Below are 15,248 nucleotides of genomic sequence, written 5' to 3'. Positions count from 1 at the left end.
TATTAAAAAGATAGATTATAAAGTCAGTCACGTTCTCCTATACAGGCGGCAGCCTTCTTGAGAGCTACTGTCTTTCTAACACATGTTATGTATGTTACAGAAACCAGTCAGTTGCCCACTTTGGTTTACTTTTTTTCAGAAGCTCACAAAATGTAGAGCTTTATTTAACACCAACGATGCACAGCTTATTATAAAAAATTATAATTTGTAAGCCAGTTGTTTTTCTGGTTCACTGTTTGCAGGAGCCTCTATTGGACACGTGAAGGCGCCATTTCCATGCACATGGAAGAATAGACTGTTGTAATGAAGCTGCATTAAGAAACCTTATATCCTTGGCACTACGGTCCACAAACACGCATTCAGTGTTGTTGTTATTGAATGCGACTGGTACAGAGAAGAGGGTCAGGAAGCACAGATTGCACACTATTTATAGTTTGGAAGCAGCTCACATTCTTAGCTGACTGGCTGATTTTTTTTTCTACCAAGGGCTTCAAGCCTGGATGCAGAAATAATTGACACACAAATATAATCTTTATATTAATATGATAATAATAAAAAAGCCATCACGAGACTCAATGTTGCCATATGAGCCTCGCACCCTGAGAATTTCCATTACGCTCAGGAGAGCGCTCACATGCCTTCTGGACGAGCCCTCGAAAGGAGCAGCGCGCAAGGAGAGCCTTGGTGGCGCCAGTGAAACACGAGCTCCTGGCATTATTTATCACCGTTGAAATTAACTTCTTAGATTTCCATGCATGCATGCATACAATCTATTAATATTCTATTATCATGTCATATGGTTCGCGTCTTCCTCCTAGTACTCCACAGGCGGAGCAGGAGTATCAGAAAGTTCAAGACTCCCTCCAGTAAAGTCCTTTTGAATTTTTGGTCTGAAGATTTATATATATATATATATATATATTATTTTTTTTTTCCCAGCTGAACATTGGAGCATTCCCACCATGGCCGCTGCACCCTGAGGGGAGATGGATTCAGAGGTGAAGGATGAGAACGGGTCGAGTTGTGTGTCCCGGAATGAGAGCGAGCGCGGACTGAGCGCTTCCTCCGCCGGAGTGTCCACTGCGCTGGCCAGCGTGCTGATATTCACCATCGTGGTAGACATCCTGGGCAATGTCCTCGTCATATTGTCCGTGTACAGGAACAAAAAGCTCAGAAATGCAGGTGAGCGATAAAGAGACGATAAAGTGTCGATTTTGGAATAGACACAAGGTAGGATATACTGTATGCTGATGGAAATAACGGCTTTAATGGTCAAGATATGTGACAAGCAGACACACTAGCAGAAACTATTTTCTTTTCTTAAAATGAATGTGACATTTTTTTTATTATTTCAGAAAAAAAAAGTGGCAAGTGACTCTTTAATTAGTCACTTCTGCTCAAAGCCAAAAGGACAAATTTCTGTCTCAATGACCTACAGTACTGTATGTGGGTTGCCTTGTTTTCCTCTCTTCATTCATAACTACAATTATGTAATATAAAGTGTAGCTGTGACCTATTTGCTTGACAATCTACAGCTGCTATCTAAAGTGAGCTTCCAGTGTCAGTGTGATGGAGTTTCCTCAGCTTTGCCTTTTGCTGCCTTCATATTTCTTCCTAAGTGATAACCCCCATGGCTTTATCCTTGGTTCTCCATTCGAGATGGATCACATATATCAGGACCTGTAGTGTCCCATGGGCAGCCAAGGTGAGAGACGCTGTTGTATAGCTTCAATGCCCTTTTGTGCAAATTTTTATGTTGAACTCAACCTCATATTTTGTTGTGCATTTGAAGCAGAAAGCACTGTGAAGATGAGTAAGATATTTATCATGTTTCTTTCTTGGCAAATATGCCATCATCATTTAATTGAACCCTTTACTTTGTAGCCTGTAGTTGTCTCAAATGGCCAATGTTCCTGTCATTTCCATTGCCTTCCACTAATTTAGAAAAATAGTCTGTAAATTGTTTTTTTTAAGACTTTGTCTGTATGGTGGGGAGGGACTTCCCACCAGTCATTTTTGTCCAATCCCTAAACAAATCCAAGTATCAGTCATATTTTGCATTGCAGATTGTGTGTGTTGCTGTCCATTTCCTTAAATTAAAACAGATAATCTAAAAGTAGTGGCAAAGGAAATTTTCAAAGAAACAGTAACAGGACAGTCTCAGCAATAAACATGTATTGAAGCCCTGCAGGGTTTATGACACAAGAAGCAGTCGTAAAAACACACAATGCATATTTATATTTTCAAGTCACAGAAATTCTAAAAAAAAAGCACATTTTAATTATACTATCAAACGTCATGATTTTGTTTTCCAAAAACAACTGATGTTTCTTCCAGGCGACAAAAATAGAGCAAAGAGTTTAAAAACCCCTGTATATTTACCGTTGTGCCACTTTGAACTTAAAGGGGAAATCATGCACCATGCACAATTAAACCCAGCAGCTCTACAGTCAAAAGTAAAGCCAGGAAAGCCTTCTGCTGAGGCAAAAGACTAAACTCAGTGATCACAACATGGTGCTAATGAGTACATGAGAATCAGGCAACGGGATTGGGTCAGTAAGTGTTTGGAATAATGGGCTTTTAATTACAATTTCAAATACATTACATAACACATCCAATGTGTTCCTGTGCCAAAAGCAGTTTGGCAAGGACTTTAGGAGCCTGGAGAATCATTTCATTATCTGGATTGAAAAAACTGCCACAGTCGACTGGTCTCAAACAGTCTTCTCCATGCTGGTGGACTATAGACACTGTGCTGATTACTGACCTAATGTGACCATTATCCTTCTCTAATTGGACTGAGTGACAGACCAAGTCACACGACAGTCCTCACCAGTGTTGTGGTGTGTGTGTGCGAGTAGAAACCTGAAAATCCAGCATATCTTAAATGTGTCCTTAAGCGACTGAAATTGTTACTGCTGTTCGCCTATCATCAATCTCCTCTCTGTTCTTAACAAGCTATTTATAGATTTGGCTCACTTTGAATCAATGTTTAATTGTACAGAGTTTTCCGAAAGGAAAGCATGGGCACAGCTAAAGAATGACAAACAGCTGTAGGGAAGATCTGACCGCCACTGAAATCAGTTTCTGTGGTAGATGGCTGCTTTGTGAAGGGATTATTGGTGCAGTAATATACAATAACACCTTTGGGCCCACAAACTGACTCATGAGTGATATACTGAGGTATGATGTATAATTCACAGTGAGTAAATACATATTTTGTTGGATCTGATGTGGCAGGCAGACTGCTGAAAACATCCCATCTCTTCTCTCCATTACACACTATTCAGACTGCTGGTTACCTTCCTCATTGCAGCAGCACCTTTCCGCTCTGCTTCACTTCAATTCGCCCCCCCTTGCCTCCACATATCCCTCCGCTAACCACTACTCAACCCCCCAAAAAAACACATGCATGTGCGCACATTTGGTAGATGCTGGTATATCTTTGGATTTGTCTCTAATATCTTCATGTATTTGGAGAGAACTGGTACCATATGTTCCATATTTTCAAAGGTTTGCAGGTTCTCTCAAGTGTGCAAATGTAATAGGATCTATCCAGTGAATCTTCAAAGGGTAAAACATGGCACTATACAACTGCCAAAGGGGTGTTAACACTAGAGTTTCCCACTGGGGTTAACCAAACTAAAAATACACTCTGGAAATGCACTCATGAGAGAGAGGGACAGTCATGATGGGGAGCAGATGGAGGCAAATAAAACGAAAGAATGAGCTTGACTGTGTGTGTGTGTGTGTGTGTGTGTGTGTGTGTGTGTGTGTGTGTGTGTGTGTGTGTGTGTGTGTGTGTGTTTGTGCAGCTTACACCTCCATGTTATGGGCTGTGGGTTGCGCGGTGTGTAAGAATGGGAGATTGAATTTTGTTAAATCATGCACGGCAACCTCTCAGTCACTCTGCAGTCATGAATAAAACCTGAAAACCGCAGTGTCCAGAGGGGGTTAATTGAGTCAGTGGACTTAGTGAGTCAAACCAGAAGCCAATTTAAAATGACAGCACAGATCCACGGGGAATATCACTTAGCACACTACATTAAACATGCCTTCTTTTCCCGACAACAAAATGATTTGACTAAACCACACCAAGAAAAGATAAATGCACTGCTATGTTTACATTACATCCAATCTCTCCTCGGCTGTTCTATTTTAAATATGCATTTAATTCACTATCATCCTCGTATTTCCGGGATTGCGCCTAACGAGTGAAACCTTGTTGGACCAGACGCTGCTTGGGTCCTGACAGTCTGAATTCTCTCAGGGCCAGTGTCTTATTTTCTCAGACATAAAGGATCTAATGAGTAGATAGCCTTTGATGATGATGACAATGGTGTTTTGGCCGGACTCATGGCGGGCTGCATCACCAAAAGGCAGCTTGTGTCAGTTTAACGTTAAACTTCTTCAAAACAATTCTCTGGCCCCTTGAACACGAGTTCATGAAGTAGTCACAACTAATTTATCACCGCTAATGTCCTTGCCGAAAGGTTATTGTTTCTTATTTATGATAACATGACTAACTAACGAATGTAATCTAATTTTTGAAACACACACGTAGTAATAAGCCTCACGGTACCAACTTACAGCCGGATCCAAGCGATGTCAACCCTCCTACACATTTTTATGAATTAATCTGTCTTTCTAAATATAGCTAGGGTGAATCAAAGCGTAGTATATCACGTTTCCTGTATGAGCAGTGAGAGTGATGGCATACAGACGGTGGCTTTGAGATTCACATGTGTACACAGACATGGAACTCCTCCGATTGAAGATCGACTCTGCTTTTGTTTTGTCTTTTGGACTGTTTTTGGGCTTGCAATTACATCTTCATTATGTATCTATTCTTGCTCCAGAATTACTCATTTTTTATTTCCTAAATTGTTCTTTTTACTATTCAGAAGTATTCAGCTGGAAGAGCAATATGCCATAAATACGTTGCATACCAAGCCTGTTTTAATGCATGTGTAGGTTTATATGCTGGGTGGGAGGCAGTTTCTGTCCAATATATTTTTGAATATGCTGCAGCCTGGTGGGTGCTGCATGATTCTGGCGAAAAATGTCTTATTCCAGTCACGCAGAGCTGAATAGTTGCCTCTTGTACAGTTTTGATTTATGTCACATCCAGAGAAGGAGACACACTGGGGGAATCCATGGGGTGGTCCCTTCACTCTTGGGAGGGACAAACTTTAAAGCAGGTTTCAGTTGATGTGATGCCGAGTTTCACTTGGTTGACAGTTGTGTGAGAGTGTACTGTAAGATCAGATTCTAATTATAGAGGCAATTTCTAAAGGCTGCAGGTCAGCTGTCTCTGATGGCATGTAACCAATCAGCATTCAGGTTAAGCTCTATTCAACTCACACCCGTTGATAATAATAGCTCCCAAAAATGTGAGCAGGCACAACTTCCGTGAGAATATCAGTGTTGGTCAACCGTTTTACACCAAAAAAAAAGAAACGTTTTGAGTGCTGTGAGTCTGTCCAAGTTGGTTAATTAAACACGGTTTGTCCAATGTTTTAATAATGAATGCCAACAAAACTAAGAATCATCTGGCTGCTTCACAGCAATCCTCTTCGCGGTGTTTTAGCACTTACCTCATGCTCTTGATGATAAGGGGGAGAGAGGGTTCATCCAGAGAGAGCTAAAGGCTGTAGCATGCCCTGTCCAGCCACCGCACATTAAAAAACACTGAGCCCCATGCTGTCAGTGAGGAATCAAACCTCTGCACAATGTCAAATGCACACAGCGAGTACTGTGACCGTCACAAATACAATCTGACAGATTTGCCCACTGAGCTGACTCGAGGATGAAGAACAAATGCATTTATTTTTATCTCAGTAGGGTCGGAGAGATGGCTTGTGCTGTTTTAGTAACTTGGAAATAGACTGTCTCTGAGTACCTATGCCAGTTCTGTGGAAAAACACGAGATTCTACAAAATTTAAATCATAAATGTCCCCAAGTTAGGAAACTATAGAAATAAAATGACATGATTATAATGTTGTATGTTCTTTGTTATTTTCCTTATTGCCACATTTGAAGAATCAGGTTCAGGCGATTAAATTAAAATTAGACATGAGTGTGACTCTAGGGTGCTGGGATTGTAACAAGCTTTGAACGCAGAGGATTGATGGCCAACATGTGTTTTAAATCCACTCCCATCATATCTGCCAATCAACCCTGTTGATTCTGCTGTTGTGAGCAAGAGCCTTGCGCCTTCACATTTCAACTTCAGAAGGTAGTTTATGTTATATCAACCCTGAAATCACCCCAATGTCTGACACAAAATGTTGTCAAAATGAGGCACATTATATATAATCCTTTACAGATTATTTACAGGAAGCATACATGTTTATATTCGAACCTGTGATGTAATGATACATGAGAAACTGGCTAAAAGTTGATAATGACAAGCAGTATGTAATCATGTTTTTGGACTGGTTTATTTGTATCAGCTTGATGCTACTCGCTACATAATTATATGATAAAGAGTTTTATCTTTTAAAAGCTGGGTAAACTGTATATAATGGTGGCACTGGGTTTATTTGAGAAAAATCTCCACTCCACCCTTTATTGCACGTCTACTCAAAACTTATGGGAAGCTAATGCGTCTTTTGTAAAACACCAATTCAATTACATTGTGGCTCCACTGTATTGCATATTCTTGTTATCTATCATCTTGTCTGACACAACATTACAATTTGATATGTTGTTTTATTCTCCCCCACCAAGAACAGCTGCACTGTAACAATATTAGATGTCATTTTCTATGATTCATATCTTCTGAGGAGATCCAGTGTCACACAACCAACAACTAAGACTTCAGGAGGACATAAACTTGTTTGGATGTAATAGGACATTAAAATCACCCATGCCATGGTTTCTGCGTGCTTAAACTCACTGTTCGACTGTGTTCCCCAGGGGCAAGGAAGCGTTAAAACAAAACCGCCTGATTTGAGAATTTTATTAGAATGGCCCCGCCAAATATATTAGCCTGACCACACAATGAATCTCTTGTTTCTGTGACTAAATAGATTTGTGGGTTGTGTGGTGGGAAACAAATTCATAGTTTTTATCAAGTCGGATACTTGCGTTAGTACACTAACATGTAGTGCACTGTTTACGCTATGTACTTACATTCCTAGTGCGTGAATTTCAACAGGGTAGTGTTGTCTCAAACCACACACACAGCTTCCTCGGCCGCCATTGGGCGAGAAGTGTCCAGCGTTGCACACACAGCTTTTTGACTGTTATGAGTGCAGCATACGGGTACTCATAGTGCACTACATTTTACCATACCTACATATACTATACATACATGAACCTCATGGAAAGGAAAAGTCACAGGATCACCAAAGTCACTGGGATTCATCCTCTGGGTACCATGAATATCTGTACATGGCAATCCACCCAATGTTGAGACATTTCAGTTTGGACCAAAGTAGTGGACTGACCGACTGACAGAGCACCATTGCCATCCATATTTATATAGCACTTTGACAAGTGCAATATACATAAAAATGTATTATTATTATTATTATTATTATTATTATTATAGAAATTAAATAAATGAAATGTTAGTTTTTAAAACAGTTCATGTGAGGAAAAAATGGTGTTGCAACACTGAGAGAGCTGTGACAATAAAGCATGTGTCTGGATCCATATCGCTGTAGTGGAGAGTGCATGGTAAAAGCCTCGCCAAAATGAGCCACAGCGGGCACAATGCAGCTGCTCTTTTATGATGGTAAAACACAGTTGTACCTCCAGTGACCCATTTTATTTTAACCCGGAGCCGAAAGTGAAAAGGGAATGCTAGTTTGGATCATGTTTTGTTCTGTTATCTAAACCTCTTCAGTTTCTACAGGCAACATCTTCGTGGTGAGTTTATCCGTAGCAGACCTGGTGGTGGCGGTGTACCCTTACCCTCTGGTCCTGATAGCCATCTTCCACAATGACTGGACCATGGGTGACCTGCACTGCCAGGCCAGCGGCTTCATCATGGGCCTAAGTGTCATCGGCTCCATCTTCAACATCACGGCCATCGCCATCAACCGGTACTGCTACATCTGCCACAGCCTCCACTACGACCGCCTGTACAGCCTGAGGAACACCTGTTGCTACCTTGGCCTCACCTGGCTGCTCACCGCCCTCGCCACTGTGCCCAACTTCTTTGTCGGCTCTCTGCAGTACGACCCTCGCATCTACTCCTGCACCTTCGCCCAGACGGTCAGCTCATACTACACCATCTCAGTGGTGATTATTCACTTTCTGATCCCGCTGCTGGTGGTGTCCTACTGCTACATGAGGATATGGGTGCTGGTGATTCAAGTGAAACATCGGGTTAAACCAGACCAAGGGACCAAACTGAAACCTAGTGATGTGAGGAACTTCCTTACTATGTTTATGGTGTTTGTGTTATTTGCAGTGTGCTGGGCTCCACTAAACCTCATAGGCCTGGCTGTAGCTATAAACCCCGCAAAGGTTGAGCCATACATACCTGAGTGGCTCTTTGTCACAAGCTACTTTATGGCGTACTTCAACAGCTGCCTCAACGCCGTCATATATGGGCTACTAAACCAAAACTTCCGTAAGGAATACAAGACAATCCTCCTTTCTCTTTGCATACCTCGTTTGCTCCTCATGGAGACCTCCAGGTGTGCCACAGAGGGACTGAAGAGTAAGCCTTCTCCAGCTGTAACCAACAACAACGTAGCAGAGATAAATGTATGAACTTAATGTTTTACTGGGAAACTCAGATTCAGTTTCTCTGGAGCCTCATTGTGGACGTGTGCCATGATTTACTCAGTGCCTTGTCACAAGATGTGTTTCGTTTTCCAGTTGTAAAGATGTAATTGTGTTTAGAGAGAACAGTGCTACACATGTACTGTGTCAGACATCGTTCCCTCATGTAGAGAGAACAAAAATGAATTGTATCACCGGTACATTGCGCTCCTTTGTGACCCTGCACTCTATTTAAAGACAGACCATCTGGTTCACAAGCAAGAAAACAAACAGGTAACTTGTCACCAAAAGAACATTCAGACCATGGAGGGTAATCTTTAATACAACAAGCAGCGCCGTCGCAGGGCGGGTGCGAGGTCCTGTGCGAATTTAACGTGTGAGGCCCTGCTCATTGACATACACCGTGATGAAGAATCACTGTCAACCCGCGGGGACTGCCATTATTCAGACAGCTATATCTAGTCATATCTTGAGTGTGTGTGTGTGTGTGTGTGTGTGTGTGTGTGTGTGTGTGTGTGTGTGTGTTATCGTCTGTCTTGCTGTGTGTGCACGTCTTATATGTGGACGTACGCCCTCTGTCAATGTTGCTGAAACACGTGCCAAAATAGATGATGAAAGGCATTGTCACAGAGCTAGTTGTATTTGTATTTTGATATTAAGAGAGATAACGGACTATTTAGCTGTCAGAATAATAGGCCGTCTGACCTACGGCATGGCAGCTCAGCTGCATGTCACTTTATATTCTTTCTATAGCTTTATATAGCGTCCAACTTACCATGCTGGATAAAGTGAAAGTCACTTTCCTTGCCTTCTTTCCCGCAAACTCAGCAATAAAGTCTTTTTAGTCCAGTGCTTGTGAAGTTGGCTGCACTCTCGTGTAACTGACATTGTTTCTCCCGTCTCCTTCTTCCTCGCTCGCACGCAGTGCACGCTACCTTAACCGTGTTAATGGTGTTACATCTTAAATGAAAAAAAAAAAATCAGATTTTAAGACAAACGGGGATTTAATTTTAGATCACATCGAGTCAAGGACATCACAAAAAAATATGGAAGAAAAGAAGAAAAGAAAAAGAAACTGCATCATAGCAAACCAGGCAGGCGCGAGGCCCCAAGAGGCGCGAGGCCCTGTGCGGTCACACAGTTGGCACAACCCATGCGACGGTTCTGACAACGAGTCAATACATACCGTACAGACTTCCGTTCTCATGTCACATCCCAGCATGTGTATTTCATGTGCATGAGAATGACACACTGCTTATTTGCACAGATCGATTATGAGTATGTCAACAGCATCGTCAAAAGAGAACAAATGTCTCACTGTGTCTCTGCGCTCTTAAATGCAGCAATAATGATGGACAAGTCTAATAGTTGGTTGTTTTCCCTCAATGTAATCCTTAATCTGATTTTAAATTGAAACTCAAGCCTTTTTATTCAATGCTCGGCTCAATTATCAAGGATTTAATGCTGTCATTATCATTTTAGTGACTGAGACTATTAATACAGTATCAATCTGGAAACACATTATAGCTTCTGTCAAAGCGATGGTGCATCCAATATTTCATCTAGAGTATGCATGAATATCTCACGCGCTTTCTCACTGGGAAACCATCAATTCACCATGATGCTGGTTCACCCTTAGGCTGGTCTTCTGAACAATGATGCTCTCACAAAACACACTGGGAAGATTGTGGAAGCTTTTGCTCCAGTTTTTAATTCAAGAAAAATAACTGAACAGCCTTTGTGTGTTAATGGACATTTGCACCCTGTTGTTTGTAAAGTTGAATCCCCTAACAGTTTCTGTCAATTCTTCTGGTAAACAAAGCTGTCTTTGAACTGCGTGGATCAATATACTGGACTAAAATGTTAAAAGCCCAAGGTGCTCCCCCCCGCCCCCACCTTCACCCCCTTTCAGACCCAAACTCCTTTAGGAATTGTTTACATTTTTATAAGGGGGATAAACAAAGCTAGCTTTCTTGTTTCTTAAATGCCCGGGGGACAATGTGCACATCAGGAGCCAGAGATGTAATTTCCGTGTTAGTGAAAGTGTGCCTGAACACATGTCACCCTCATCGAGATGAGCTCCGACAGCCTCCCAGCAAAACTTCAACCCAGCAAAGAAACTATGAGCGGTTTACCTCACAGGGAGGCTCCAAGATGTCAATGTGACACATTCTTGATATGATGCACTGTTACTGGAATATTAAAGAGATTACACATTCACAATGTCTAATTCAAAGGATTCATAAATATGTTAAGCATATTTTGAACATTTACTTTCATATCAGTTTTTGGATTCTGCTGTGCTTTGCGGCAGCTAAGCTTGGATAGGCTGCCTGATGTCAATGAAACCCTCAGTGGACGATTAGAGATGCAGGAATAGGGATCTGAATCTTCTGGATCTTGAATCAGGTGGTATAAAGTTGCAGAGCAGCAAAATGGCACAACACTGTTCAATCCCACTTACAATCTTACAAGACAGCGCCACTGATGTGGAAGAAAAAAGCAGTCCACATGCCAGTGCAAGGTCAGCTACAGATGAGTGGCTAAAGGGGCTCGAGGGAAGGTGACAGAGTCGAATATATGACATCACTGAGTCACAGACTGATGGCAGGGTTATTATTCTTCCTCTCACCTTCCACTCTTCATTCTCTCCTGATATTGCCCTTTTAACCTATATTTATTCATCATGCTATCTCCTTCGGAAAAGTTTGACATTTGGGGAAACAGGCTTTTTTTTGCTTTCTTGACAATAGTAAGATGAGAGGATCAGTACCAATCCCATATTTGTCCTTTGCCAGGAGACGGTTAGCTTATCTTATTTTCATTTAGCGTAAAGAAGAAGATATACTGTATTAATCCTGCAATTCGAACACAAACACACACACACACACACACACACACACGTGCACAAACAGGCCCTAAACACGTGCATTATGTAAGGAGAGATGTCAGAGCAAGGGAGTTGCCTCACAGGACAGCGCCCTGAGCAGTTGGGGGTTTTGGTGCCTTGCTCAAGGGCACCTTGGTAGTGCCCAGGAGGTGAACTGGCACCTCTCCAGCTACCAGCCCACACTACATACTTGGTCAATTATGGGACTTGAACAGGTGACCCTCCGGTTCCCGAGCCAAGTCCCTGCGGGCTGAGAAGAGAGGGAAAAAGGGAGAGAGAGGGAAAGAGCTAGCCTCGTACTGTTCAAAGGTTTGTTTGTTTGCCTACCAGCATTCACTAACACAAGTTGTCATAAAACCAAGATTATAATAGTCTGGCAGTAGTATATAACCCCTCCTAAAACCACAACTTGTGATTTTGACACACTGAGCTATAGTGCTGAAAGGAGATGTCCATGCTACTGAAATTTCCACTCGGGCATAGACAAATTAATATTAGAACCACAGTGTAATGCAGGCTTTGTTTAGCATAGAAATTTGATTTCACACAAATTCTATGTTGGATAACTATAATAACTGTAAAATAGTAGTTGGCATTTTTCCATTAAACATATTGATAGAAAAGACTGTGACACAACTCATATTTCTCAGTGGATAAATCAAAGTACAAAAAAAGCTGAAATGTCTAGTCTATCCATCCACACTGTCTGTCATTTTGCCTGTGTTTTAATATGAAGGGCAATAGCTTGTGGAGACATATTTCTTTTAGTTATGTTCAAGGACAGCATCATCTGTCCATGCCGCCTGACGCTTTATGGTCCATCATTACTCATGACTTTATTCTGCCACACACACACACACACACACACACACACACACACACACACACACACGTGACTATGTCTCTCTGTGACTGTTTGCTTTTGCTTTAGCTGCTACTTTGTTTCTACAGCCAAGTCACGCCATAAATCCCTATGTACTGTCATATAGGGAAATCTCATCTTACCATGAATGATATCCTTCTGTCATATACAAGGCAGGTATCCTTGTCTTACATTTTTTGTTAATGAGAGATCTGCAGTGCTCCTTGAAGCATCCACGTAATGGCACTGAGATTTTATTGCCCGAACTGGACCAAGCGTAAGGGGAATGAGGCATAAACTTGAAATTGTATGAGGACATGATACTCTTATCCCTCCACAGCATGTTTTACTTTCTTACTTCCCTCTCCTCCTCAGTGTGGAAGACATGGGAGAGAAAGGTGAGCTGAATCTCCCTGGCTACTCCCACTATTCTCCCGGAGGGAGAGGCCTGCTCAGAGAGGGTCTTCACACAATGGATGAGGAGTGAGGCATTATATGGCCCAAGGCTACAGCGTGACATGATTGTTTTTTCGCCCCGCTGGATGAAGTCAGAAATAATGCCCCTCTTTGCACGGAGGAATTATACAGCTCTTACACATCATTGCATTTTACAGGGGTCTTACAGTGGGCCTGCTGCCCCAATAGCAAGTCTCCTAATGGATTTGTGCATTGGGTTTAGCTCTGCCTGTGTTCTCATGCATATGATGTGTTCCTACGTGTCCCAATGGGCTGTGGGTCACAATACTATGTTGAGGTTTTAGGTGTCTTGGGTCTAATGCAGCCAATGAGAGCAAGAAATGGAGATGATGGTGATGATTAAGTCAGATTTTTTTTCTTTATTTTTTAGACTGAATGGTATAAACACAGGGGATTATAGATGAATTCGTAAATGCTAAAAAAAAATGTACATGACAAAATGTTCCCTTAACCTTGTTTGTTGACAGTAACCTCTAGTTTGCCATTACACCAACGGTAAATATATATCTATATATATATCTATATATATAGATATATATATATATAAGTATGAATACAACTCGTCCATGTAAAAATACTTAATTGCAAGTAAGAGTCCTGTGTCGAAGAAATACAGGATTATCAGCTATATATAGGCCTAAAGTGCCAAAAACAAAGGTACTCAATTAAATTGTCAACACTGAAGAAACAATGTGTACAGTAAGTAGAATGTAACTGTTGTAGCTGGTTGAGGTGGAGCTTTAACTACTTTAAGTTGAACTGTTTAGTCCAGTGGTTCCCAACATGGGGGTTCGGTCACAAAATCAATCTGGGGGTAGAAAGAAGATTAACAGGGCTGGAAAGAAGAAAAAAATGATGAAAATGAGAAAATTTGTATAAATGCTTTGGACTTTCCTCAAATATTTGCTTTAATTGTGAAATATTGGATGATTTTACCTTTTTGTGCCTCGAATAGTTTGACGTCTTGCAAAATAAGCTAACTTGCATTGCTGTTGAGAGCTACAGGACAAAAAAGCGTATAGTCTGACACCTTATAGATTAAACAGTTGAGATTTAACTAATGAAGCTAAGCGTAAATTCTTTCAGGAAGACTTCTAATAACTTCAATCACCGCTCTCTCTTCCTAAAACTATTCAGCTGTTTAGAGGCGTTCACTTTCAGTAAACCAACCACAAATGGCCACGAAATTCATGATCCAATCACAGCATTAAATCCCTGCTTTAAATCTGTTTCTCTCTCTGCTGCTGTCAGCTGTCATTTCAGGCAAAGCGTACAACCCTCCTCCTCCCCTTCCACCTCCAGTCACCATCACCCGCGGGCCCGCGGCACCCTGGGTCTTCCTCCGGCAGAACGCTCCGTCGACTCCTTCGGTCTGGTCTTCGGGCTCCTTCGCCTCCACCACCAGTGTCTAGACTCCATCGGGGGGGATATGTCTTGTTTCTCTATCCCTTTAAAAAAATATTTTATAACGATGGAGTCTAATCGCCAAAGACTCTGTATATTTCATATGCATATGTACAATAAACCTTTGCATATCAGCAACAAAGTCTCTCCTGATTGAATTAATTAGTGAGTTCAGAGATGTTGGTTGGCAGAGAGCCAGGCTTTTTGTTTGCCTGTTTCCAGTCTTTGTGCTAAGGTAAGTTAGTACACACACTTTAAGAGTGGTGTCAATCTTCTCATCTAACACTTAAGAAAGCGAATAAGCATATTTCTGAAAATGTCACACTTTTCCTTCAACAGGGCATTGTATTTTCTGAAAAGTAACTCTAGTTGTTAAATAAATGCAATGGATTGTACAAATTGTGCAATATTAACCCCTGAAATTTAGTGTTGAAGTATACACAGAAGCATAAAATAAAAGTACTCAAGTAGCCTATACCTCCAAATTTGACAAAAAGTACAATAAAGCACAGTACTTGACTAAACGTACTTGGTTACTTTCCAGCACTGCATGATACAAGAGGATCACACAATGCTATGAATAACATGGGACTATTTTTAAAGTGTTTTTTATTCGTACTCAGATTTCAAATGGAAACTCCATTTTCAGTTACAACACTTTGACTCTGTGTCGCTTGGTCAAAACAACAGGTGTGGCGTGCCTCATGTTTGACATAGAGCGCTGGTGACACATGGAATGCATAGGCGAGGGGTCCAGACAGAGAGCGCCATGGGAAATACTTGCAGAAGGTCAGAGGTCAAGCTCTAAGAGGAAGGACAATTTGGGATTGAACATGCAACTGAAGACCTCTTGACCAGACCTACACACTGTT

General features: G+C 41.4%; 1 protein-coding gene across 1 annotated transcript; it reads left to right on the top strand.

The window, feature by feature from the left end:
* Window positions 1-962: 962 nt before the first annotated feature.
* On the top strand, window positions 963-8,731 carry mtnr1c (melatonin receptor 1C). Its single transcript, XM_078261500.1, is given in 2 exon segments — window positions 963-1,182; window positions 7,866-8,731. Coding segments are annotated over 2 exon segments (1,086 nt in total).
* The last annotated feature ends 6,517 nt before the right edge of the window (window positions 8,732-15,248 follow it).

Source organism: Sander vitreus, chromosome 10 (genome assembly GCF_031162955.1).
Source record: "Sander vitreus isolate 19-12246 chromosome 10, sanVit1, whole genome shotgun sequence".
Taxonomy (NCBI): Eukaryota; Metazoa; Chordata; class Actinopteri; order Perciformes; family Percidae; genus Sander; species Sander vitreus.
Note: the sequence above shows the minus strand (reverse complement) of the source record. Positions and strands in the feature narration are given on the sequence as shown.